At 39.1% G+C, this 25,001-nt stretch overlaps 1 protein-coding gene across 7 annotated transcripts in view; it reads right to left on the bottom strand.

The window, feature by feature from the left end:
* The window catches only part of MACROD2 (mono-ADP ribosylhydrolase 2), a 1,304,535-nt gene that overhangs the window by 328,597 nt on the left and 950,937 nt on the right, over nt 1-25,001 (bottom strand). For all 7 annotated transcript variants that reach the window (XR_005596087.1, XM_039529899.1, XM_039529898.1 and 4 more), the window contains one exon: nt 22,672-22,745. Coding sequence is in view for 6 of the 7 variants with exons in the window: in XM_039529899.1 (XP_039385833.1) it covers nt 22,672-22,745 (74 nt within the window). In the remaining variant the exon portion in view is untranslated. The remainder of the gene's footprint in view (nt 1-22,671; nt 22,746-25,001) is intronic.

Raw genomic sequence — 25,001 nt, 5'->3', positions numbered from 1 at the left:
GGATATATATGTTAAAGACTGGGAGATGCTGTGGTAATTGGAGACTGCCTAAGGGCTTGTCTAGACAAACAATTTGTGGCAAGCTAGGGTGAAAATCTCCCTTGCACCAGTCTGCTGTGCACTAATTGTCTACGTGGACCCTACTACTATGCACTAAAAGCTCCCTAGTGTGCATTGATCTACTTCCATATCAAATGCACTAAGTAAATCCATTTATTCATGTCTGAATATTGGTGACATAGCAAATTTTTTGGAAGTCTTCATGATCCATCACTAACTTTGAGCACTCAGCAGCTGACCTTCAAGTGATCTGCCACATGCCATCCTCCATCCATCTCTTGCTGGTTGTCCCCTACTACGATGACCCTGACCATTCCTTCCATAATAACTTTCTCATTGTTATTTCCATCTCTACACCTAATGTGACCACAATACATACATTTGAGTCTGTTGATTTCTGACAGCAGGATCTGCTTCTTTCCAATAATATTTCTAGCATAGGTATTCTTTTTTCCCCCCATTCAACAAATATGTAAGAATCATTGCCAGCACCACATTTCAAAAGCTTCAGGTTTTGGTTTTTTTTCTTGCCAGCAGCATTAACTTCAATTCACAACCATATATCTCTAAGGAAACGTTAGGCTTTTCTTCAGTTAAACCTTTGCACATTTTGAGGAGCTATGGTTTTTCCGTATTTTCTTAAGGGAGGCCATAGCTGAGCAAGCTATCCCTAATCCTCTTCTGATTTCTTTGGAACAGCCTCCTGGGGTTGGACATATATGATCTCACATAACTATATTCATCTACGGCTCTACAACTTGTCCATTAATCATGGTATCTGCTTGACTCCTGTTTTTGTTAGTCCTGACAACTTACATACATTTTGTTTTCGTCACATTCCAGAAAAGTCCATGTTCCTCACTAACTGTTTTTACAGGCTCCAATGTTTGTTGCATTACATCATTGTTTGTAGTAAAGACTGTGTGTCATCAGTATATCTGAGGTTGGTTGAGCGGTGTCTGCCAATGGAAATCCCAGCTCCTTCCACTTTGTCAAAACTTTCCAAGGCTGCCTCACAATGAATTCTGCATATATGATAAAGAGGCTTGGAGACAAAATATACCTTTGTCTCATACCCTTCCCTGTGGAAAACCATTGCTGTTCACACCGTGGTGTATTATTGGAATTAAAAGTGCCCTAAAGAACTTATAGTGCACAGCAGAAGGGACCACACAGTGTGTGGCAGGTTAGTGTGAGGTAGATTTACACCCTAGGTTACTGTGAACTAACTGTTCATTTAAACAAGCTCCTAGACATATAGAATGATATTTCATAGAAAAAATCAACTATATCTGAGAAGAATTATCTGGATTCCACATATTCTCAGCTATAGCAGAATCAGAGTTTTCACTAACTCAGCCTTATCAGTATTCTTATGGTCTTAAGCAGAAGCTGCTTGTGTTCTTCGTCGATTTTAAAACAAGGATTTGAAAGCTCATGTGTAGGTGATTTCTAAATGATTCATATCTAATAAGAAGTGGTTTCCTGAACACACATGAAAGAACAGAAAAATATGAGCATTCGGACTGAAAATGTTACATGATACATCCTGCCTGTTTATTATCAGCTACAGTTATTTCATTTGTATTCTCTTCCTAAGGAACAAATCAGTGTAAAAAGGCACAAAAAAACCCAACCTTCACTTCCCCCGAAACAACCACCGACATCTGAGGGTTTATATTTCTCTATTATATGCAATATGTGGTTAAACCAGTCTTAATTACTTAATGACTGTGGCCAAACCTTATTTAAAGTTGAAAAACATTCAGTTGTTCGGTTCCTACCACTTACTCCTGCTTAAGTTTCTCATGTCTCTGCAATTACTGCCCTATGACCACAACCGGAAGTGAGAATATTCACAGACACAAGAAGAGCTCCCTTTGTTGTATTTCTGAAAATAGGAAGTCCCACAAACTTCATGAGACAGTGCCACTTCTTGTTAGATTTCCGGACCTAGTCGAAGAAGGAAGAGGTCAAAATATATTTAAATAAGCATCAAACCAAAGTGCCAAATGTTGAAGTTTGCCCATAGTTATCTTTAAATAAAACACAAAATTACTTTAAAAAAATAAATCTTACATTGAATTTCCTCAAGGTACACAGCTTGGCTGAATGTTCCCATGGCATAAAGCTAACGTTATGTAAGTTTTGACAGCTCCATAAATACTATGGTCCAGAACCTTAGCAGGTGTAAATTGACTTTAGTGGCACAAGAATGATTTACATCAGCTAAGGAAATAGCTCAATATTTTTAATTATACACACACACACACACACAAATTATTAAGAACACTGTATTGCAGCTCAGCCCATTTTAAATTTTCTATAATTAACTATACAATAAAAGCAGCAAAGAGTTCTGTGGCACCTTATAGACTAACAAACGTATTGGAGCATGAGCTTCCGTGGGTGAATACCCACGTCGTCGACATGCATCCGATGAAGTGGGTATTCACCCACGTAAGCTCATGCGCCAATACGTTTGTTAGTCTATAAGGTGCCACAGGACTCTTTACTGCTTTTACAGATCCAGACTAACATGGCTACCCCTCTGATATTTATACAATAAAATGCTCCACAATAAACCACTTTTAGTGCCTTCCAAATCTTACACTTCCATCTACTGCTACACAATTTTCTTAAAGTAATCTCTTTAAATATTTATGAAGGTGTACAGAACTAGTTGCACTGGAGCCTAAGTCTTTTTGTGCCTGATCCTCTTCCCATTGGCATGAAAAGCAAAATCTCTTGACTTCAGGGAAGCAGAATAGGCTGGTGAACTACAAACAGACACAGAGACAGCAGTAAAAGCTTCCACTCACCACCTTGATATCAGCAGTAATACAGATCCTGTCCCTGTCTACTATTTAATTTTACATGGGCCAAACAGCTATTATATGCCAAAACTTCCAGTCACTAACGAAATGGTCTGAATTTTAATCAGTGACCTGGAGGAGAAAGGCTCAATACCCCATTACCGATCCCAGTTTTAGGCCTCCCAACCTCTTACAAAGCTTGACACTCCTTCATTCAATCTTTCTCTAGTTCTGATTATAAAAGTGACAAGACGTTCATTAGCTCAGTGGTTTGAGTATTGGCCTGCTAAACCCAGGACTGTGAGTTCAATCCTTGAAGGGGCCACTTAGGGATCTGGAACAAAAATCAGTATTTGGTCCTGCTAGTGAAGGTAGGGGGCTGGATTCAATGACCTTTCAAGGTCCCTTCCAGTTCTAGGAGATAGATATAGCTCCAATTATTATTATATATAATAGGTTTTGGAGAAAAACAATAATTAGCATACCTCGGTTGCACATATATTTGGTTGATTTCTTAAACTAATTGTCAAATTTGTTATTCTGATTTGTGATGAAGAGACGGGATGAAATCCATAAGTACATGGATTTGTGTCATTTAGTCTTTCGAATTTTAAAACATCCGGAAGGCTCAGTGCATTGCCCTATTCCTACAGAAGCTTACACTCTATCCCCACAGAGATAATTTATTAGGAGCTTTATGCTATCATTTCTGAGACCAAACCTCTCTAAATATTGTAGTTAATTCTCATCCACACTCAGGTTTAAGATAGGAGCCTGCTCAATACTTTATTTCTTCCAAGAAGCTTTAAGGCCATTCTGAACAGTCCCTGACAAAATGTATGGCCATACAATATTATGCCAATTAACTACAGTCAATCAGCTGCTAATACTATGTCTTCATTATTAATGGAAAGCACTGTCCTGCAGTAACATGCCAGAAGACTAACCAAAAAAAGAAAACGGACCCAGTTTACCCAGTTTTACTTGCATTGTATTTCCTAACATTTCCCTATCAAATTTACGACTTTGCCTGCAGTTTAAGTTCACGATCAAATATGACCTCTCTACACATACACTTAACATATACTTGCATTTTGATGGAACTTCATAAATTATGCACCTTATATCACTTTATGTTTTATGGAATTCATTAACTACAGTGCACCTCTTCAGCTAAACCTTTCCAAAGCATTTAGTACAAAATATTCTGAAAAAAAAGAAACACCTTCAAATTACTATACTATTTGGGATTATTTGCATGGCTGATAATTAAATTATCTCAAATAGGGGATGATTGGTTTTGGAGATTAGGAATGAGATATAGGGTTTTTGCTTCTAGATCATTAGCCCAGTTCAGTACAGTAGAACCTCAGAGTTACAAACTGACTGGTCAACCACACACACCTCATTTGGAACTGGAAGTACGCAATCAGGTAGCAGAGACCAAAAAAAAAAAGCAAATAGTGTACAGCAGAGTACCGTGTTAAACATAAACTACTAAAAAATTAAGGGAAAGTTTAAAAAAAGATTTGACAAGGTAAGGAAACTGTTTCGGTGCTTGTTTTATTTAAATTAGGATGGTTAAAAGCAGCAGTTTTTCTTCTGCATAATAAAGTTTTTCAAAGCTGCATTAAGTCAATGTTCAGTTGTAAACTTTTGAAAGAACCATAATGGTTTGTTCAGAGTCACAAACATTTAGAATTATGAACAACCTCCATTCCCAAGGTTTTCGTAACTCTGAGGTTCTAATGTAGTGTCTGAAAGCTGTTAACAGCTGCTGATGTTTGGTGGTCTATGTGAAATGAGTTGATTGTCTCAATACAGATCCAAGGGGACAAGTGTCAGAATCAGAAAAAACACCCCAGGAACTGGTATAAACTGAGACCTTTGTTGGCAGTCTCAGTGGTGCTGGCAAGGATTGAATGGGTTTAGAAATTGCACCGTTCTCTCTGCACAGAGGCTGACCTTCCTGACCATAGTTGAGAGACGCTGGCACCTCTCAGCCCATGCTTTACAGTACTTCTTCTGTGGTAACACAGAGAACATCAGTACTTAGAGCTGTCAGTGCAGCTCCTTGCAAAAGCTCCCTTTCTCACACAGTCTTTTTTTTAAAAACATATCCTGCAAGTTCACACTTGAACGAATGACTGAAGTTTCAGTTGTCAAAGAAGTGTGTAGGAAACAATTATACATCGCTAAGTGGCGAGACAATCCACGTTCTAGGTTGGGGACAGCACATTACCTGATAGCATTTAATGTCCAATTTTGTTTAAATAAAAGTTGTCTAGGCTTATAGGTATCACTACAGCAAGTCAAATCAAATCAGGCAGACAAATATCAAGTTCTCTCAGTCCTTTCAAAGAGATTTGGTTGATCCCTTCAGCAAGGTCAAAGTCTGAAACCAACTGAAACAAGACATCCTGTCAGGATAATAAAACCACATCCGTGAAAGGCGGTAGCTATGTTGGGGGGAGCAGGTCTCCCACTGACATAGCGCTGTCCACTCTAGCGCTTAGGTCGGTGTAACTTATGTCATTTGGGAGTGGCTCATTCACACTGCTGAGTGACACAAGTTATACTGACATTACCTGAAGTGTAGACACACCCAAAGAGAAGGAAGAGGAATAGCAGAGGGGAAGAAGGCACAAGTGAGAGAAACATCAAGAGACAGGAAATCTTCCAGATCCATACCCCTGGAGTCAACCTTTAGATTATGCAATCTAGGTGCATACAGAGGACCCTGAACTTCCAGGATCCTTGCACCACATGCAACTTATTCAACCAGCCAAAGCTTTCTGATTCCCAGATGGTGGTCCCATCTGATCCCAGTGCCAGTGGGTCATAGCCAAGAACGAATTCCATAATTACTTTTGGAAGGGTGCAACACAACTTCAGTCAGAGGTTATGAAACCTCTGGAAAGTAGTGAGTATAGGTGAGATTACCACAGCCTTAGTGGTGATGAAAGACTGGAAGGGAGTGGCCTGGGTATATCTGTATACCTGGTGGGAAGAGGAGAAGATCAACATTAGGGACAGAGCTCTTTGAACTTTGTTACTTTGCTTAGGGTCTTAGAAAATGTAAGCTTGGACCTCTCTCACCAAATCTACTGCAGATCCATTCTGCAGATAGACTGTCAGGCAGCGAAAAACACGTTAAGATACCTTCTTCTACACCTCTCTCTCTCTGCTTAAAATGATTACAGTGCTACAGATAGAAAACATGGAGTCAGCCAGCCAACTCAGCACTGCACTCTCAGCTGCTCCTGTCTGCTCTGCAGCTGCTGAGCAAAGGCAGAGAGCAAATACACTGTAGGAAAGCACTGTGCAAGGCATCTTCCTTCTCAGTCTACTTCCTCTTCTGCAGTACCCACAAACTAGTAGGTAGCTCCCTTTCCTGCCCATTACACAGCTTTTAAATGTAGGAAGAGGATTAAAAGGCATCAGCTGTCAGTGAAGTTAAAAGGGAGAAAGAGGGGACAATAGCCAGGGTGAAACATTAAGGAACTATATGCATGGGCATGCATCTTGTACAACACAACTCTTTAATTACCATGTCAGTCACTGACTAGGCTCAGATGGAGGAAAGAGCGTTTGGGCTCCTGGAAGGGCACCACCATGCGTACCACTTTCCTCCTCATAATTCAAACTGAATCATTCTCATCTAAATCTAGGGCAGGGGTCAGCAACCTTCAGCACACGGCCCATCAGGGTAATCCATTGGCGGACGATGAGACATTTTGCTGTTCCCGGCCACTGGGAGCTATAGGGGGCCATGCCTTTGGATGGTCAATGTAAACAAAATGTCTCATGGCTCGCCAGTGGATTACCCTGATGGGCCACATGCAAAATGTTGCTGACCTCTGATCTAGGGATTTAAACAGCCTTCCCAGGTAAACTGCCTCCAGTGGGACTAACATTTTTTCATAGGGTTACCAGGAATGGAAATTAAGACCATCCACCCTTCTCTCAGAAACTCTAATTCACTGAGCTCTCAAGCATTTAAATGATGTACCAACTATTTAGCTACTTATCTGACTATGCAGAGTACTTATTCCATAATAATTTCCTAAAAACGTACTGTTCCTCACACCTTCCTATAACTCCCACCAGTTTGGATAAATGTACGAGATATATTTCTGTAGAACTTCTACAGTAAAACTGACATGCTGGATTGTAACTCAAATACATCTCCCTCTCAAAGCTCACTTTCAAAATGTGTCCCCTCGTGTCTTAGAAAGCACACCAATAATATAAACTCTGGCAAAATATACCATATTACAGAAAGTCTATTTTCATTTTAAATATGTGAGAATTCAACCTTTTCATCTAGCTACAGAAACTGCACTTACTAACATTGCTATCATTAAAACTGTGAATGCTGCCATTCATTGTTAGCAATCCTGCCACAAAACTGTATTCCCAGCGGAAATTCAGCATGATTCTGAGGACTGGGGGGCAGTTCTATGGAAGATTACACTTTTGCTTTTAACCTCAATGTTTTTGTATTATGAGACTCTTCCATCAGCATCCTCATTACTATAATTCATATACTCTGCTTTCATCTTGCCCAGAAACCGTTGTCGCACCCAAAATGTACTTTCCCTGTTCTGAAGTGCTTAGTCTTAAAGAAACAAACTATAACTATAATGAGATTTTGTAACACACAATAAAACTATGTTTAAAATAGCTAGGGTTTTATACAAATAGTTTTAAACATATATTAATAAGATCTTGCATTTCTATAAGTCAAAGCAGTGTCAAAGTGTATATAATTCCTCAAAAAATCTGGGATAGTCTGTTCCTTGACTGCTTGCTAGGAATTGTATTTGCTATGTAAATATTAGAGAGCTTAATATTGTGCCTGTGGTGGGAGATTTTAGAAGGCACAAAATCTAGTTAGGCAACAGATTCCCACTGTTAGTCAATGGGCGTTGGGCACCTAACTCCTATCATCTTACAAATCATTGAGGCGACAAAGATGTGAAGAAGTCATTAACATGCCAGGAAGAAGTCCCAAAGGAGGAGGCTTGTTTACACACTTTAAGAAAGAGGTGATCCTTTGAATTGGGCCGAGTTGTCATAGGATCAACTCCAGAACAGCCAAGTGTTATATGATGAGTGTCTTCCTTGTTTTTTTTATGCACAAGGTATGTGTAAGTTGTGTATTCAACTGAAAAGACTAAACATGACCACAAGTTCAAAGACTTTTTTAAATGGGCAAAAGGAATTTTACATGCACCCTTGCAAAGCAAGAATAAATCAAAAAGGGTTAATGAATTTAATCAAATATGCCGTTACTTCAAAAATAGTAATTATGTATTGACATCTCACCCAAAGGCTAAGATGAACTCTAGCAGAATGCAACCTGAACTCTGACTTCAAAGGAGACTGAGTCAGAAGCAAGGTAACAAGCTGAGCACCAGGTGAAAGGCAACGGCGGTCCTTCTTCAAAAGAATACTGGTTGTGGTCAGAGTGGGTACGGGGAGAGTTGTGACACTGTTTAATCTGATGTTACTTTGTACTTAAAACTCGAAGGGAAAAATTAGATTTTCAAACATTTTTCTTGAGATTGGCCAATGTGCAGATACTGTATAGATCCAAATTTCACCAACATTTAAGGGGTATTTAGATGGATGGTCCTGATTTGTGCCAATCATTGCTCTCTAGAAAAGAAGAATTCCATATATGATCTTAAGAGGAATTATCTGTTTATTATTAATACCAGGAGAACAAAGAGGTGCAATTAAACCATCAGGACAAACAATTTGGCTTATAGTCGCAACAGCCAGGCCATAGACCTTTAAGCTGTGCCCACTGTATTATTTTAATGTATTGTTTTGTATTTAATTATTACTCAAGTATTATCCATTGTATCCTGGGAAACAATCATTCTCCCACTCCCATGGATTCTCATTGTCAATGCTCCCCACATTCACACAATTCTTCTCACTGGCACTGGCATTTCATAGCTGATGGACAGACACATTTTTCACCTCTCAGGACATCGTATGTTACTGAACCTATGAAGCATGTGTCCAGTAACATCTCAGCTATTAAATGTCAGAATCATCCATCTTAAACTATATATCAAAATGCCATAGTCTGGCAGCGAGGAATCAATTTTTTTTCTTATAAGGAAGGCACTTTGGCTCTCATAATCCACAGCAGTCCATTCCATGAAATTTGATTGTGCCCTGCTCTTGGTGGTGGTATAAAACCATAAGATCAATAAGCAGTGTAAAACCCTAACAAAAATCTTTCCATCATAGTTAGCTTGTACTGCAGAGACTCAGTAGTTTGTTCTTTTTGTAGTATGGGTTAAAGGTTGCATAGCAATGCAGTTGTTTATTGTATTATTGTATCCTACCCTGACACAAAGGACATGCTGTCCTTTGCAAACTGTAGGCAGTTGAATCGGACATCCACATAGGAGAAAACAGTTTTGCTGCTTCTATACAGCTTCTTCATCCATCAGATCATAATTCCTCTACTATCTAGAGAACCAGAGAAATGAATTAAGGAAAATACCCATTTCATCGTCTAGTCCAGCTCCCTGACATCATAGAATATTTTCTAGTGCTTTATCCTTAAAAGTTTAAAGTAATGAGCCTTCTACCAGTTCCTACTTGGGAAGATTTTCCAGATAGTCATACTCTTTTTCCCTTTTTTAATTTTATCGCATTTCTGCCACCTTTGTAGATATCAATTAACTGATGTAAACATGCAAGAGTGTGAGCAATCATATACTTTTAGACATTCATCTTGTCCTCCTACTTAGCTATCTACCCCAAAAATATTTAATTCATTTAAACGTTAATCCTGAATCACTGATGTCAATGAGAGTTTTCTTCTTCAATAGCAGTACGATAGAAACCTAACGTTTAATCCTTCATCCTCTAACCATTTTGTTGTTCTTCTCTGAACTCCCATCAATTTGTTATCTTTCTCATAATGAGGTGCACAGGAGTGAATGCAATATTTTAGGCATGCATCTTGCTAAAACACTCATATCTCTCTGGGTCCAAATTATTTTTCAGTTAATTCTATTTTGTTGCACATTTTATTGTAAGTAGAAACAGGACCAAGCAGCTCAGATAACAGAAAACCTACAGTCTGAACCTTGATAGAACTCAGGTGAAGCATTCTGAGATGTCAGCTTGTATTTCATGAACCTTTAAAATTCCTGGTTTGGACAAAGACTAGAAAAATAAATACTGGAATGAAAAAGGACCTTCTCTTCACATTTTGGGCCCAACTGGAAGAAATACCAGAAATCAATCTTGTAACTATGTTATTTTGCAACGGTTCCAGTCCAAATTGTCAAACAACCTGTTACACACTAGTGCTTACATAATCACAAAGTACAACAGCTTAAAGTCATTTTACTTATTTGAAAATGTTTTTGGCACACACTATCACAATATCTGGGCACCTCAGACTGTACAACTCAATAGAACACACCATAAAAAAACAACCTCAAAAGCCCTCAAACAACAATAATTTTATAAGGTTGGTTATATGATGTAATTATTTAAGGCTACAATTTCCTGTTGTTATAACTGCCTTTGAATTGTAAAAATAAAATATACCTTGGTAAATTTCTATTATTAGGTAGTTAACTAGTGTAAACATAAAAGAACCCAAGCACATAACTGCCTTATGTTTGTGGCACTAATTAGCAATAACAGAGTTACAGAAGTAATTATTTATGTAATGAATGTTATGTAATGCCCTAACAGCATCCCAGTGCAAGAGGCTCACTGATTTCAGGTAATGAGTTTCAGCTGGCCTGACTAGCGTACCCCCAACTCACTATTGTCATAATCTGTATCCAAAAGGAGAATATAATGTATCATTGGAAAACTAATAACTCACTGATCATTAATATTTTTTCATGATGTATGTATGTGGTGTATATTAAGATTCATTGATATATGCTGGAATTATGACTAAAATGTGTTAAACAAGGCATAGCAGGAGTTGGAAAACAGGTCTTCCCCAGACAAAGGAATGTGTAGGTGTTCTCTGACCAGCCCAGTCATCAGGCAGAAGCAGTGAAGCTTGGTGTCTACACCCTAGCAGGAAAGAGAAACTTTATCTGGGCTATACAAACAGGGAGTCTGAACTTAAATGATAAGCAAAGGAATCAATTGATTGTATACAATATTACTATATTATAAAAGTGTATCAAGTGAGGGTTTTTTATGAAAGCTTCTGATACACTGGTGATTAATATCATTGTGAATTGTATGTATTAACACTAGGACTTATGTATACATACTGATATTATACTTAACAGTCTGACCAAACAAAGAGAGAAACAGGTTTTACACAGACAGGAGGGAACTCAGTTATCTACCAGTCTTCAATGCATGATGTGTGGAAACACAATGGAAGCCCCCTTTATATAGAAAATCAGCAGGGGACAGGAAGACCACAGAAAGGAAAGAACAGCAGGAGGTCATCCTGCTTCTTGAAACAAGGTCACTGCACTTTGAAAGAGATAAGCAAGGACAGAGGCCATCTTTGGCATTCATAAGTAGATAGGATACAAGGAGCCAGAGCTCTTGCAAGCTGAGAAAGATCGGGCCTTCAGCCAAGGAGAGTTTGAAGTCTCTGGTAACTAAATATAAGTGAGAAATCTCTTTAGGAAACAATATTTTCACCTAGGAAGTCATCCCCTTATGCTTCTGACTGAATGAGGATTGGCTATGGGTGGAAAGAAGAATGAGGGAAACCATCTTGAACAAAGCATGTACTTTGCTGGATTAAGTTTTAGACTTTTAGATGTTTTATTTGCTTGTATCTCTACCTTTATTTGGCATCAGTCAACCTCTGTCCTACTTGTTTTATTTTTACTATAAACCAACTCAGTCCTGTGTTTGCAGGAAAGGTGTATTTACCCAGTTAGGATAATAAGCTGTGATGTGCTTTTGTCTCTTTAAAGGAGCAAACAAATCTTAATCTCTCTCAATGGTCCAGGAGAGGGCTAGAGATTTTGGAACACGTGTTTTTTGGGGAAATTTGGGACTGGGAGTGTGTTGGGGTCATCTTGCCAGGGGTAAGCAGAGTGTGGCTGGGGGGTAACAAGCAAGTTGCTGGAGTCAGAATAGCTGAATCAGAGGTGCTTAACCCACAGACACTCAGTTCAAGCTTGTATGCTGGTGGGGAGCTCAGTTATCTTGAAGCACTAAGAGTTACAGGGCAGACTGTGACACAACCGCTCACTGGTCTGAGTTGCACCCCAGAATGTGACAAGTACGTTGACTGTACACAACACCTTACAAAGAGGTATTGACTGATTTTCTACATACACAAGACCTATGAGATGAGGTTTTCCCATGGCACCAACAAATTTTACCTCAGAATTTTCTTTAAAAATACAGTAAACCATTTTTTCTCCTCCTACAATGTTTTACTTGGGTCAAAGTGATTGATATACAGCATTTTCACCAGAGGTGCCAGGGCTCACGCAATTTTTTTTACTTTCATAACTGACGTGGCAAGCCCATAGGTGCTGGGGCTATGAACTGCCAAACCTAGAGATGCCGAGGCTTGGCCCTGGCAAGCCTTGGCACAAATTAAGCATTGATTTTCACTTAAGTACATTCTATGCCAGGAATGAGATTAGGTAATGTGGGACAACCTCAGCAAGTCTGAGCTCTAATCTATCCTCCCAAGAGGATGTCTTCCATCCTTTTTCTTTTAATGGTTGTATCAAAGTATATATAGAAGAAGTAACAAAAGCTTTCTTAATTTAATAAACTAGCATTCTTAATGAATGCAGGCGTTGTCAGCTCTGCTTTATCAGCCTCTCGCCCGAATAGCAGCCTGAAGATCATATACAGAAGTTTTATTCCCAAGGTGGCTTTACTTATCATTTCAGAATATGACCTGTCTGTCTGGATGATAGTATTTTTGGCTTTGGGGACTGCACTGAATCTCTTTGGGACCAGGCTGAGAGGAACTACACAGAGTAAGTAAATTGTTTTAATTTTGTACTAGTTGAAAATCACCTTTTCTTCCCCCCTCAACGTTAGCTAGATGACAGTGGCATGATGGCTGATTTTCATTTCAATCAGACGAGCATATGATTAACATCTAATTAGAATGCAGAAATAGAAAGGAGATCATTTTTTAACCTACCCAGGAGAATAGCGTGTCTTTTTTTTAAAAAAAAGATTATGTTAATTAATGATCCTGACATAAAAAAGCTACCAAAATAGCCATCTGAATGCCTTTGCTATACTTTCGAAATTGTCAGTGTTTTCATTATAAATCCACATATTCAGAAGTTTATTTCACAGTAATTATATATAACTTCAGGCTCAAAACTGGGCACAAAAGATCTCAGCTTAGGCAGAAATATATGTATTTTTACATATCTACAAACAAAAAAGAGTTCAGCTGACAGCTTTAAAACTACAGAAATATGCACCAATCAAGCAAACAAACAAAACATTACCATATTAGGGGGAGTTGCTTGAATTAGTTTAATGTTTAAAAGCTTTTCTTTCGTCAACGAAATGCCAGTAGGTAGCTGCTCCAGTCCCTTTGGGTATTTAAAGACTATATAAATGTGACTACTATGGCTAGGAAAATAAATCTGATGTTAAGCTGAAAGGGAAGACACCTCACTGTATGTGTAAGTCCCAAGGCAAAATTCTCAGACTTCTTGTGTCCATCTGCACTCAGTATGTAGAGATAAATATGAGATCTGTTGTCCCAAGCTCCCACTTCAACCAGCTGTCTTTGGAAAATGAGGAGCCAAGGCTATATTGCTGAAATCACTAAAGAGAACAGAAGGACCAGCCAGCCATAGCACAAGAATAGCTGAACTGGGTTGCTTGGCTGCCTTTGTTATCTCTGAAGGCAAGGCAGCCTCTGACTGATTAGCTGAGCAGTGTATTGAAATGGACCTGGGGGTTCAACCAGGACAAGGAGTTTTGGAGATCAAAGCAGGACATTGTGATGTCCAAGGTGTTGAACCTGGACCTGTGCGTGCCCAGACAGCCATTGCATGCTGGCTGCCACCTGATGCCTGCTGAAACCTGCCAGGCAAGGAACTAGCAGAACTACAGCTGCAGCCATGGCACCACCCACGGGAGCCCTGACTGGAGGATCGCTTGGCTCCACCAATTGGTCCAACCATGCTATTGAAGCCAGGAGGCAGGACAGAAAGCTGTCTGAGCAAGTGGGTGATTCCTTATTGTTCTATTGGACCCTGCTTGTGCATGTTTCCTGAATTCTGCACACAACTCTGCTCCTGTTTCCTGCTCCATTGCTGGCTCCTGCCTTCACTTGTAGTTCCCACCATGCAGCTGCGATGTGCCTGATCCTGGCCTCACACCTCTCTTCCAAACAGTGCTTACTAGTTCTGGCTCTGACCGCCAGCCCCAACTTTTGACTCTGACTCTGGCTTGACCCTTGGCTTTGGCATTTGGTATCTCACCCTGGCTCTGATTCTCAGCTTCGATCGCTGGCTCTGACTCTGGTCATCAGGAGTTGACCCTGGTGCTGACCGTCAACTCCATTCCTGGAGCTGGATGCCTGCTCCACCCACTAGGCCTGACTTCTTCTCTGATCACTAGGCCAGACCGCTTACATCTCAGTCTCTAACATACCATCCAGTAAAACCCAGGACTACTGGGAGGACTGCTCTTACACCCTGATAAGTTGCACCTCACCTGACTCCCTCCATTCTTCCTGATACAGTCATGTGACAGTAGTGAAGAAATTAGGAAAAGACCTGTTTTCTTCAAACACTAGAACAAGGAACTTTATTAGAATAAGGAAAACAGCCTTATCCTTAAAGCTACTCTGTCTTTCCTTCTTCTTGACTTCAGATCTCTTGCCTAGATTATTCCCTACCCAACACCCTGGTGCCTGGCTTCCTGCCACATTTTTAAAGATATAGTACTCAGATCCTTACAGAGTTCGCAGTTCTTCTCTCTGAAGTTTTTCTCCATTCGTCCTTCCCGTGCTAAGATGCTGTGTGTGGCTAGGGGAGAAAATGGGCTCTGTATGTTCAAGCTGCAGTACCAGTTCCAGCTGCTACCTCCACTGCTAATCCAGGCCAATCAGATTGAGTCCACATAATTCATGTATATCTTCAGCCACCACCACTTCAGCAAGCAGGCAAACATAGGTGCCATCAGTTCTCCCTGCTGGTGAGGCAGGGTCCAGCCAAGGACCAAGAATATGGCTGTCATGCAGGAAAGGCAGTTTTATTTCAGCTGTTAGTGGTGAAGAACGTCACTGTAACTGATAGAGCTTGATGTGTGTGTATGTGCACACACAAACAGAGGCTTTTCAAAGTTGGCCACTGATCTGAATATAACATACTACATCAGACGTTACTGACTCAGGATAAAGTTAATATACAAAGAATCTGGCTAAAGATTCTGGCTTGCTGGCTAGGGAGACCTCTTCCTATAAATATGCTAAAAAAGGTGACCGGATTTCTAAATACCTCTCCTCTTTTTGGCACTTATCATCTGTAGGCACTTAGTGTGAAAGCTTTTCCATTACATGGACAGTCCATATTTTACTATACCACAATTTTATAGGAGGAGTCACATTTTTCCAATAATGTGCAATACAAAGTCTAGCTGCTAACAATAAAAAAATAAATTCATTTGTCATACCTGAGATACCACTCTTGAAAACCTTGGCGCGGATGAAATCCTGACCCCATTATAGTCAAAGATAAAACTTCCACTGAATTGAATGGGCCCAGGATTTCATCCATTCTGTTATGCTGCAAATCCCACGCCCCTCTAGCCATGTTCCATCCCCACTAAAAAATTGTACACCTGCTAGCTAAAACATATGGAGCCAAATGTTACCCACTTAAGGCTACAAAAATCTATTGAAATATTAATCCCAGCAAAGAATCAGGAACATATTGACTTATTTTCTATGAATGCATTATTCATCTACATCAGTTGTTGTTTTGATGGAATGGGTGGCAGATACACTTTGCAGATTTTTATTTTCCTAATTAGGTGCATACTAAAAGTTGTAACATTTTGTGCAAGTAAAAGAATAAAACCTCTGCTATTGAATTTAAGTTCTTTTTTGAGCAGCGAAAAAGTCCTGAAGCCTTTCATGTCAGTGACATACGGCATCGCACACATTGGGAGTTTTCTTTTCTTTTCTTTTTTTTTCCTTTTGAGATACATAATGTGATTCTGAAATAAAAGTGACAAACATTTTTTAACATTGCATATGTTCAAAGATCTCTGCCAAGGGAAAAACAAAACAAAAAACAAACTACGGGACCAGGAGCTAAAAGTCCCACAGTTCCATTGTGATATATAATGGGGCAATGTCTCTGACCTTGTCAAATTAGCACAGAAAGAAGCATTCTGAACTGTTTAAAGGGGCTTAATGTGCATTTTTTAAATGAATTTCTAGAGAATAATTTCCTATAGGATGGAACCCAATTCTATTCTGTGCTCTGAAGAACTCTGTTAAACCTTGAGAGGTTTATGAAATATGAAAATGTAGTTGGCTAAAGAGAGAGCCTAGGTGGTCTGCAGCAAATTAACCCAGTACTGCTGATTACTACCATTCTTGTGAGTTTGCTCTAAGGGATTTCCATCCTTACAATATAATACCATTTACTAACTGCTAAACTAGATTTTCCCTCTGGCTGCAAGTCAGCAGATATGGGTGTAAAACATGGCTAGAAATTAGTTTGACTTAGAGCTACATTTCAAGACTAGAGCAGAGCTGTGTGTAAAGCACAACTAAATACATACAAATCGTTGCTTATTGTATTGTTTTCCCTGGTGAGCGCAATGTAGTTAAGTTTTAGACTGCGATACAGTGATGGTCTGTGCCCTGCCTGCCACATATAAATTACTTCTGCTATACTGCATTTAATATTTAGTGTTCAGTAAATCAGGATATGTCTCTGTAAGGGTTGTTTTGTAACAATTAACCTCAGAAAGTGGCTAGCTCAATTTGCATGATAATGAGACATTCATCGAAGAGACATTGAAGTTAAACATGCTAATAAGTTTTTAGGCAAACACCTGAGGGTTGGGCACAACAATGGACTTGGGTAAGAAAACCTTTTATTAAATGCAAATCAGTTTTCCAGTAAACACTGCCACAGAAAACTGATAAGGATCTACTGTGAAATACAAGGAGATGCGCCAGCAAGGAAATATTTTCAATGATTCCAGGTTGAATAGGAATACATTTACTATATTCTGAATCAAACTGACACCGTTAAAATCTTCACTGTTGCGTCAAAAGGGGGAAAAGACTACATGATGGTAGAGAGGTGTCAGTGGGGACGGTTGCCTCCCTTTTCAGGAACATGACAGTTTTTCAGGGATATGACAGTTTTCTGTACTGCGCTGTATTACTAAGTTTAGAGCCTTGCTTATGTCACATAGTGAGTAGACTATCACTCTGTTTTTATATCCTCCTTTAACTTTTATTTTGCAATTTACTCTGCATTTTGTACTCCAGGCCCAAAAGTACCTGAGATTTTTATTTAAGGTAACTTCAACTGAATATTGTTCAATTGGGGTAACCACTGCTGGACATCTTGGAGAGAAGAGACAAGGAACTTAACTTACAGAGAGGATGCCAAGTCAGGAATAGACATATGTAAACTTGGTTAAGTACAAAATAGACTGTGGTCCCCTCCTCCTGCTCCCCAACAACAGTGAAACAAGAGAGCTGGTGTTGGTTAATGAGAGCAAAGGAACAGCCAAACAATCTGAAGGAGTCGGGCCAGCTGTAACAGGGTGTCAAGGTTCTTTTCTCTTTATCCACCCTGTTGGAAGGAGATACTGACTAATTTATGCAGACTCATTATTGCAGGTGTGCTTCTGGTGTGGAGTTAGGAGTGGCACTAATTAAAGGGATCTGTTCTCTACAGTGGAGAAGTCTCTGCAAGGAAGCCCTAAGAACAGCCAAGCTTAGGGAGAAAGCTTAGGCTGAAGTTTGTTGTTGTTTAAATTACCAACAAAACCATACCCGAAGAAGAGGGTAAGCGTAGACTAAATACAGTAGGCCACATCCTCAGCTGATGTAAATTGCTGTAACTCCACTGAAGTCAATGGAGCTTTGCCAATTTACACTGGCTGACTATGTCTGGAGTACAAGGGCTTGGCTACACTGGAGAGTTTACAGCGCTGCAACTTACTCACCGTCCACACTTGCAAGGCACATACAGCGCTGCATCTCCCTGGCTGCAGCGCTGGCTGTACTCCTGCTCTGCCTCGGGTATAACTATTGCAGCGCTGGTGATGCAGCACTGCTCCACCAGTGTGGCCACCAAAAGCGCTGTAATTGGCCTCCAGAATTTTCCCGTAATGCTTTTAACTAAAGAACTCTCTTTGTTTTGTTATGATGCCTTTCTTTGTTTTGTTGTGAACTCGGGGCTCCCGGAGCTGCTTATCTAAAAATCAAACACAGCTCCTGTTTGCTGTGAATGAGGCAGGCAGGGGGATGAATGTCTACAGCTAGTGTTTGCTTGAGGAGAGAAACAGCACGGCGGGGGGAAGGCGGGGGAAAGAGAGTCCGTCGGAGCAGCTGCTTATCTGGTCTGCAGGCTATTTGCATTTAAGAGTGAATGAGGGGTCGGGGAAATGGTCAGAATTTGCAAGGCAGGGAACTGACACAGTGTCGGCTCCAAAAATCCACTCTCTCTCTCTCTCTCTCCCCCACACGCTCCCTGTCACACTCCACCCCACCCCCCTCTTTTGAAAAGCACATTGCAGCCACTTGAACGCTGGGATAGCTGCCCATAATGCACCACTCCAAACAGCACTGCAAATGCGGCCACACTGCAGCGCTGGTAGCTGTCAGTGTGGCCACACTCCAGCGCTTTCCCTACACAGCTGTACGAAGACAGCTTTAACTCCCAGCGCTGCACACCTGCAAGTGTAGCCAAGCCCCAAGAGAACTCCAGCTGAATTTTGGGGAGGGTGTGTGGCAAGGGGAAATCACATAATGTACTCTCATCATATGATGAATGATGATGATGATGACACTCTTTCCATTCCACTAGTTTCTCTGGAGGATATTAAACAGCAGGTACTAAAGACATACCTTTTTAAAATCAGCAGGTCCAGATAACTAGCATCCAAGAGTTTTAAAATAGCTATCTGAGGTGCTCCCTGGACCATTGATATTGATTTTCAATAAATCTTGGAACACTGGGGAAGTTCCAGAAGACTGGAACAAAGTTAACATAGTGCCAATATTTAAAAGGGTAAATGGGATGACCCATGTAATTATAGGCCTGACAGTCTGACATTGATCCTGGGCAAGATACTGGAGCAGTTGACTTGAGGAAGAGGACTTGATCAATACAGAATTAAAGGAGGGTAATATAATTAATGCCAATCAACTTGGGTTTATGGAAAATAGATCCTATTGAACTAACTTGATGCCTTTTTTGATGAAACAACAAGTTTGGTTGACAAAGGTAATATTGTTGATGTAATGTACTTAGACTTCTCCAAAGCATTTTACTTGGTACATTTTGATTAAAAAATTAGAATGATATAAAATTAATACGGCACACATTAAATCAATTAAAAGCAAAAAATTATAGTCTGAAAGAACTGACATGAGGAACAAATATTTAATAATGGGCTCTTCAATCTATCAGAGAAAGACATAATATTTCCCTGGGTGGAAGCTGAAGCAAGACAAATTCAGACAGGAAACAAGGCATAATTTTTTAACACTAAGAGTAATTAATCATTGAAACATCTTACCAAGGGGCATTGTGAATTCTCGATCAATGGCATTTTTAAAATCAATATTGGAGGTTCTTCTAACAGATATTATGTAGGGAATTATTTTGGGGAAATTCTATGGCCTGCACTACACAGGACGCCAGACTAGATGATCACAATGGTCCCTTCTGGCCTACAAGCCAGTCTACAAACTGGTTCCAAATGTCAAAAGGTTTTCTTCTCACTTTTATGCAAAGAATGATTTTTAAAGATTGCCCTTGTTACAGAAATCAAGTATGTTTTTGAAGATACTAAGAAATATTTGTATTTTATTGCTAATCTATTTATGTTCACCTTGATAAACATGTTAACGTCTAGTATTTTAAAAGGCACATCAGAATAGATTATGGAAAACCATACAATTTATAAGAAATTTTTTTTTCTAGAACATTAGTTAGACATTTTCAGTGATTACCAACTAATGGCCCCCAGTGGGGTTTCTGTTACTGGTATATGATTTCACACACAAATCAGATCTTCTGCCAAATCAAGCACCCCTCCTTTTCTCCAAAAATGAACAAACGGCCCAAGAGATTACTTCTGAATTGTTGCATTCATTGATATACAATAGTCTAGCATGCATCATGCTTTAAAATACATCACACTGAGGATTTAGATTTGATGTGCTCCTAAGCACCAGGGAGCACAACAATATAATGGGGAGGTGCTATACTGGGAGATGCTATACGGGGACCCAAGACAGACGCAGTGACACAGCTGGACCTCCAGTCCATCTTTAGAAGTAGTGATGATGTAAACACATGATTTTTTAAAAAAACATTTGTACTGTGGCAGCACACAATGGCCCCAATCAGGATGTGGGTTCCATTCCACTAGGTGGTACCAAAAATATAGGAAACTAGGGTCCTGTCTCTGAAGAGTTTACAAAAGAAAGGAATGATTATAGCGAGCAAATACAGGGGTGGGGGGATCTGCAGGCTGGAAGGCTCCGAATTAGAAGGAACTGGTTTAGAGAAGGCAAGAAAAGGAGGTAGAAAGTGCTATTCCCAATGTTAATGATTATTTACACCAATATATGCAGTCTGCAAACTACGTGCCACTTTACAAACAGATTGAGTCACATTCCTTTCCCTAAAGTGTTTACAACTCAAGTAAAACACACAGAGAAGATAAGCACTCCCAATGCAATCCATGACTGCTACAGCTCTTCTGAACTCTTATAACAAGGCCTCCATTCAAGGCAGAGACAGGGATTTCTAAGAGCCTGGGGAGGACATTATATCAAGTTAATTGAAGGAGCTAGAAAAGCGCTGGGACAGCACACTGAGCCAGAAAGGAGTAGGAAGAACCAGAGAAGGAGCCAACAGGACATAGGAAAGGTTCAAATATAGGTCAGGCAAGGGACAGACATAACAGAGGGTATAGATAATGTCCAGGGAAATAGGCATTCTTTGTGTCTTAAAAACAATAGCCCAAGCCATAGAGCAAGATGAGAAAATAGCTTTTGTCTAAAGAACTCTGGCCCATCTGTTTGACTCTAATTTGCAGTCTACTTTGCCAAAAGAAGTCAGGCTCCCTGAAGCACCATTAAAATCAAAATGATTAGGAAGGGAATTGAAGCAAATAGTACACACGGGTTGTGAGGCACACAGATTTAGTTCTGGAAAAGGAAAGGTTGTTTGTTCGTTTTAGATGTCTGGTGAACAAGCATGAAATTGAAATGGGATCAGGCAAAACACTGAAAACGCATAGGGCTGGATAGAATATTTTCAGTTTCTACTATTACGTCTGTTTTAGGATTTAATAAACCAAATAAAAATAGCCCAGACTTTCAAAAAATACAAGCATAAAGTTAGATTCCTAAGGCAAAGTTTAGACACCTAAAAAAATGGCCAGATTTTCAAAAGGGCTGACTAAGCATCTAGAACAGCTATTGACTTCACCACTGGAGTCTTTAAGATCCGTGGAACTCTGGAGAGTCAGGCCAGTTTTTTAGGGACTTAAATATGGACTTCAGAGTGTAACTTTGGTCATCCATTTTAAAAAACCTCAGCATACAATTTTTGCATTCAACTCTAAAATACCATGCTCAATTTATCACTTAATATCTCTGGACAATCTTAGTAAACAGAACCCCAAAGATACATTTCCAAGCTGAAATATCATATAGATCATTATTTAGGAAACGATTCTAACCTGAGCTATGCAAAATTAAACATTTTGTGAGAAAAGTATTAAACAACGCTAGACACTTTGAAATCTGCTGGCTGTCAAAATATAGAAACAGGCATATCTTAAATTTAAGACATCATGGTTATTTTATTCATTCAGTCACTTTTTTCTGCTCAATTCTCCAATTCAGTGCCACTTAACATATTCCATCAGAGTTAAGAAGAAAAAAAAGGAAGAAAAGAGAAACAGAGCAGGATATATGGAGACCACTCTGTTGAAAGCATTTTGTTTCATAAAAAAAATAACCATCATGACAGTATAGTTGTGGAAGTAGTTCAGGTCTGGTAATGTTTGACATAAGTGTGAAATTTTAAGTAAGTAGACAGTTTTCAATGAAAAGTAATACTATAATAAAGTGAAAGGAACCTAAAAATTAACGAATTCAGAGATTATTTTCATCATAAAGCTCTTTGGTGTAAACCAGCTCCTAAAAAGCTACTGTCCCTGGTAGCTGTTCCACTGAAGCTCATTATATACATTCCCAATACAGGATTCTCTTCATTATTATATGAAAACTTTGTCTCTCAGGAACAACTTTACGCAGAGGATGCGTTTTTACTTTGCCTAGAAAGTTCACAATGAACAGGAAATGTATGGTTTCAAATAGAATATATTTCCCTTTAGCCTCCATATAGCTTATTAAATAAGATAATATTCCTGCTATATACGGTCCAAACTACCACTGATGTTTCGCACCTGCTTTGTTGTATTTTACATAGTCCTAATTTCAAAGGATCAGTTGCATACTTATTGCTATGGTCTTTCACAATTTTGAAGTCAAACTAAGTAATCCTGAAATCTGATCAGGAAAGTTTTTTTTATTTCATACCTCATTGTGATTCTTGTTCAACCATTCCTTAATAGTGGTAAGGGCAATAACGGCAGCAGGCTCATTTGGAAAACCTGAACAAAGAGTGGAAATAAAAAGAAGAAATAGGTAAGTTGTGTGTGTATAAATACATACGGAAAATATAAAAGATCTGATAATGTCATGTGCTACAATGTTTCTTTATCAGCAGGAGCTGAGGATTACAGTTGGTAAAAGTTTTCCAAATTTGTGTTTTTGGATGAAGTTTTTTAACAACATTTTGAGTTTAAAGAAGGATGATTTGCATTTTTTAATGAAAATATCATCCCATTTTTCTTCCAGGCATATACCTAGTCATTTTTAAATTTTTTTGAAGTGTTAAATTAAAAAAAACAAACATGGCAAGTTTTTCCCCCCACATTTTGATCAACTCTATTTGGTAAAACTCTATTATTCAAGAGTCGTAGAGTACAGGTCATACCACAGAATTGAAAATAAAACCTTTATATCATACAAACATGTATTATGTGTATGCTTCATAACATATAGAAAAACTCTTTTAGAAATATCTTGAGTTTTAAAAAATCTACCATTTTTTAAATCTTAGTGCCTGTAAAACCACGAGTCCAACTCTGAGAGCCTCATAAAGAGGAAAACAAATGTAACACATTTTAGAGACCTCTACTAATCTACTATGTAAGATAATGTTGTAAATGTAAGAGTTTACTAAGCATAACATTTTGAATATAAGCTCAGATATTTCCAGATATACCAAAGATAGTAAAAAGAATTTTCCAATGGTATAGAGCTCATTGCCCTCATGGTTTATAGGTATAAGACCAAAAGATGTTTTCATTACTTTTCCTAGGAAATTCCAAATTTGAAGGGATAGGCTATTTTTGTGATAGGTACTTTAAAAAAAATAGAACTGTGTGAACACTGTTCAGTGGGTTGGATTATTAAAATATTCCGGGCAGAGATAAAATTGTGGGTCGAATGCAACTGAAATGGTCAAAAGTGCTAGAAAGTAACACCTTTATCACAGTTTGGTATACATCAGTGTACATGTATAGTATTTTAACTTTATTCACATACCACATAAGTGGAAACAGTTCCCCACTTCCTGAAAGTGAAAAAAGAAAACCCCACATTGGCCTTGATTGTCCATTGCCTTGCAGCTTGATGGGCCTAATTCTCATTTGTACTAAGGGTACATTTAGACTCACTTTAGGATCTTTTTAAATTGCCAGAGCAGTGACCATGGCATTTAAGGAAACTCACCTCTTTGGAATTATTTTAATTGTTACGTTTGTGTGCCTTAATGTTAGCCAAACAGGCAAAAGTATTTACATGCTTCAAACGAAGTGTCCATTCGCTTTGAATCATGTCTCCATAACATCATTTCCCCCAAAAGAAGGATTTTACCCTCATCAAGTGCACAGTTTTGAACTGACAAATGAGATGTCTACTGTCTATTCATTTGGAAGGTTAAAACACAGACAGACATTAATCGCACTTGATTAGTATTAACATTCAATATATGCAAATGTTGTACATGTTTCTTATTAAAGAATAAACCTTTCGTTTTAGGGCCCCAAACCAGAGAGATGCCAAAGACCTTCTACCCTTATTGAAATCAATGGGAATTGATCAATGGGGGTTCTCTGCAACTTGCTGGTATGATCCCCTACGGTTGCACATCCTTGAAACATTTACCAAGGATGCTGTTAAGTTTACTTGGTCCTCCCTCAGTGCAGTGGGCTGGACCTGACTTCTCGAGGTCCCTTCGAGACCTAGATTTCTATGAGTCTATGACACTAAGCTATCAAAGCAAATTGCTCATACCACAAACCAATGATCAGTTCTTTTTTAAACTAACAGAACCCAAAGTGGGCTCTTCTTAACAGTATCAGATGGTCAAATTCTGCTCTAGTTGTACACTGGTAACACTGACTTCAAACAAATGCGTGCGAATGCATCCCAGGGAAGAAACCGACTCTTTGAATGAATTTCATTTCAGTTGGGTAACAGACATTTAAAACAGACATCTGTTACATGCAAATTAATAAAACTCTTCCTATCAAACCAGGCCAGCATTTCCCTGTAATTGACACGTCTGCATGGCCATACAATGGTTGGGTAGTAATGCCAAGCATATTTCAGACACCTAAATTTTACCATTGTTTATACATGGAATGTTTAGTTACAGAACAAGTCTACTTCTAGCAAGATTTGCCTTTAAGACTTGATTTTCCTCCCCACTGCAGGGTTCTTGCCCAAAGCTGCGATAAAATATTCTCAATTTTATGGAATTATAAATCCCTGAGTAAGCTGTACATTATTTAGAAAAA

Source organism: Mauremys reevesii, linkage group 3, assembly GCF_016161935.1.
Source record: "Mauremys reevesii isolate NIE-2019 linkage group 3, ASM1616193v1, whole genome shotgun sequence".
Classification (NCBI taxonomy): domain Eukaryota; kingdom Metazoa; phylum Chordata; order Testudines; family Geoemydidae; genus Mauremys; species Mauremys reevesii.
Note: the sequence above shows the minus strand (reverse complement) of the source record. Positions and strands in the feature narration are given on the sequence as shown.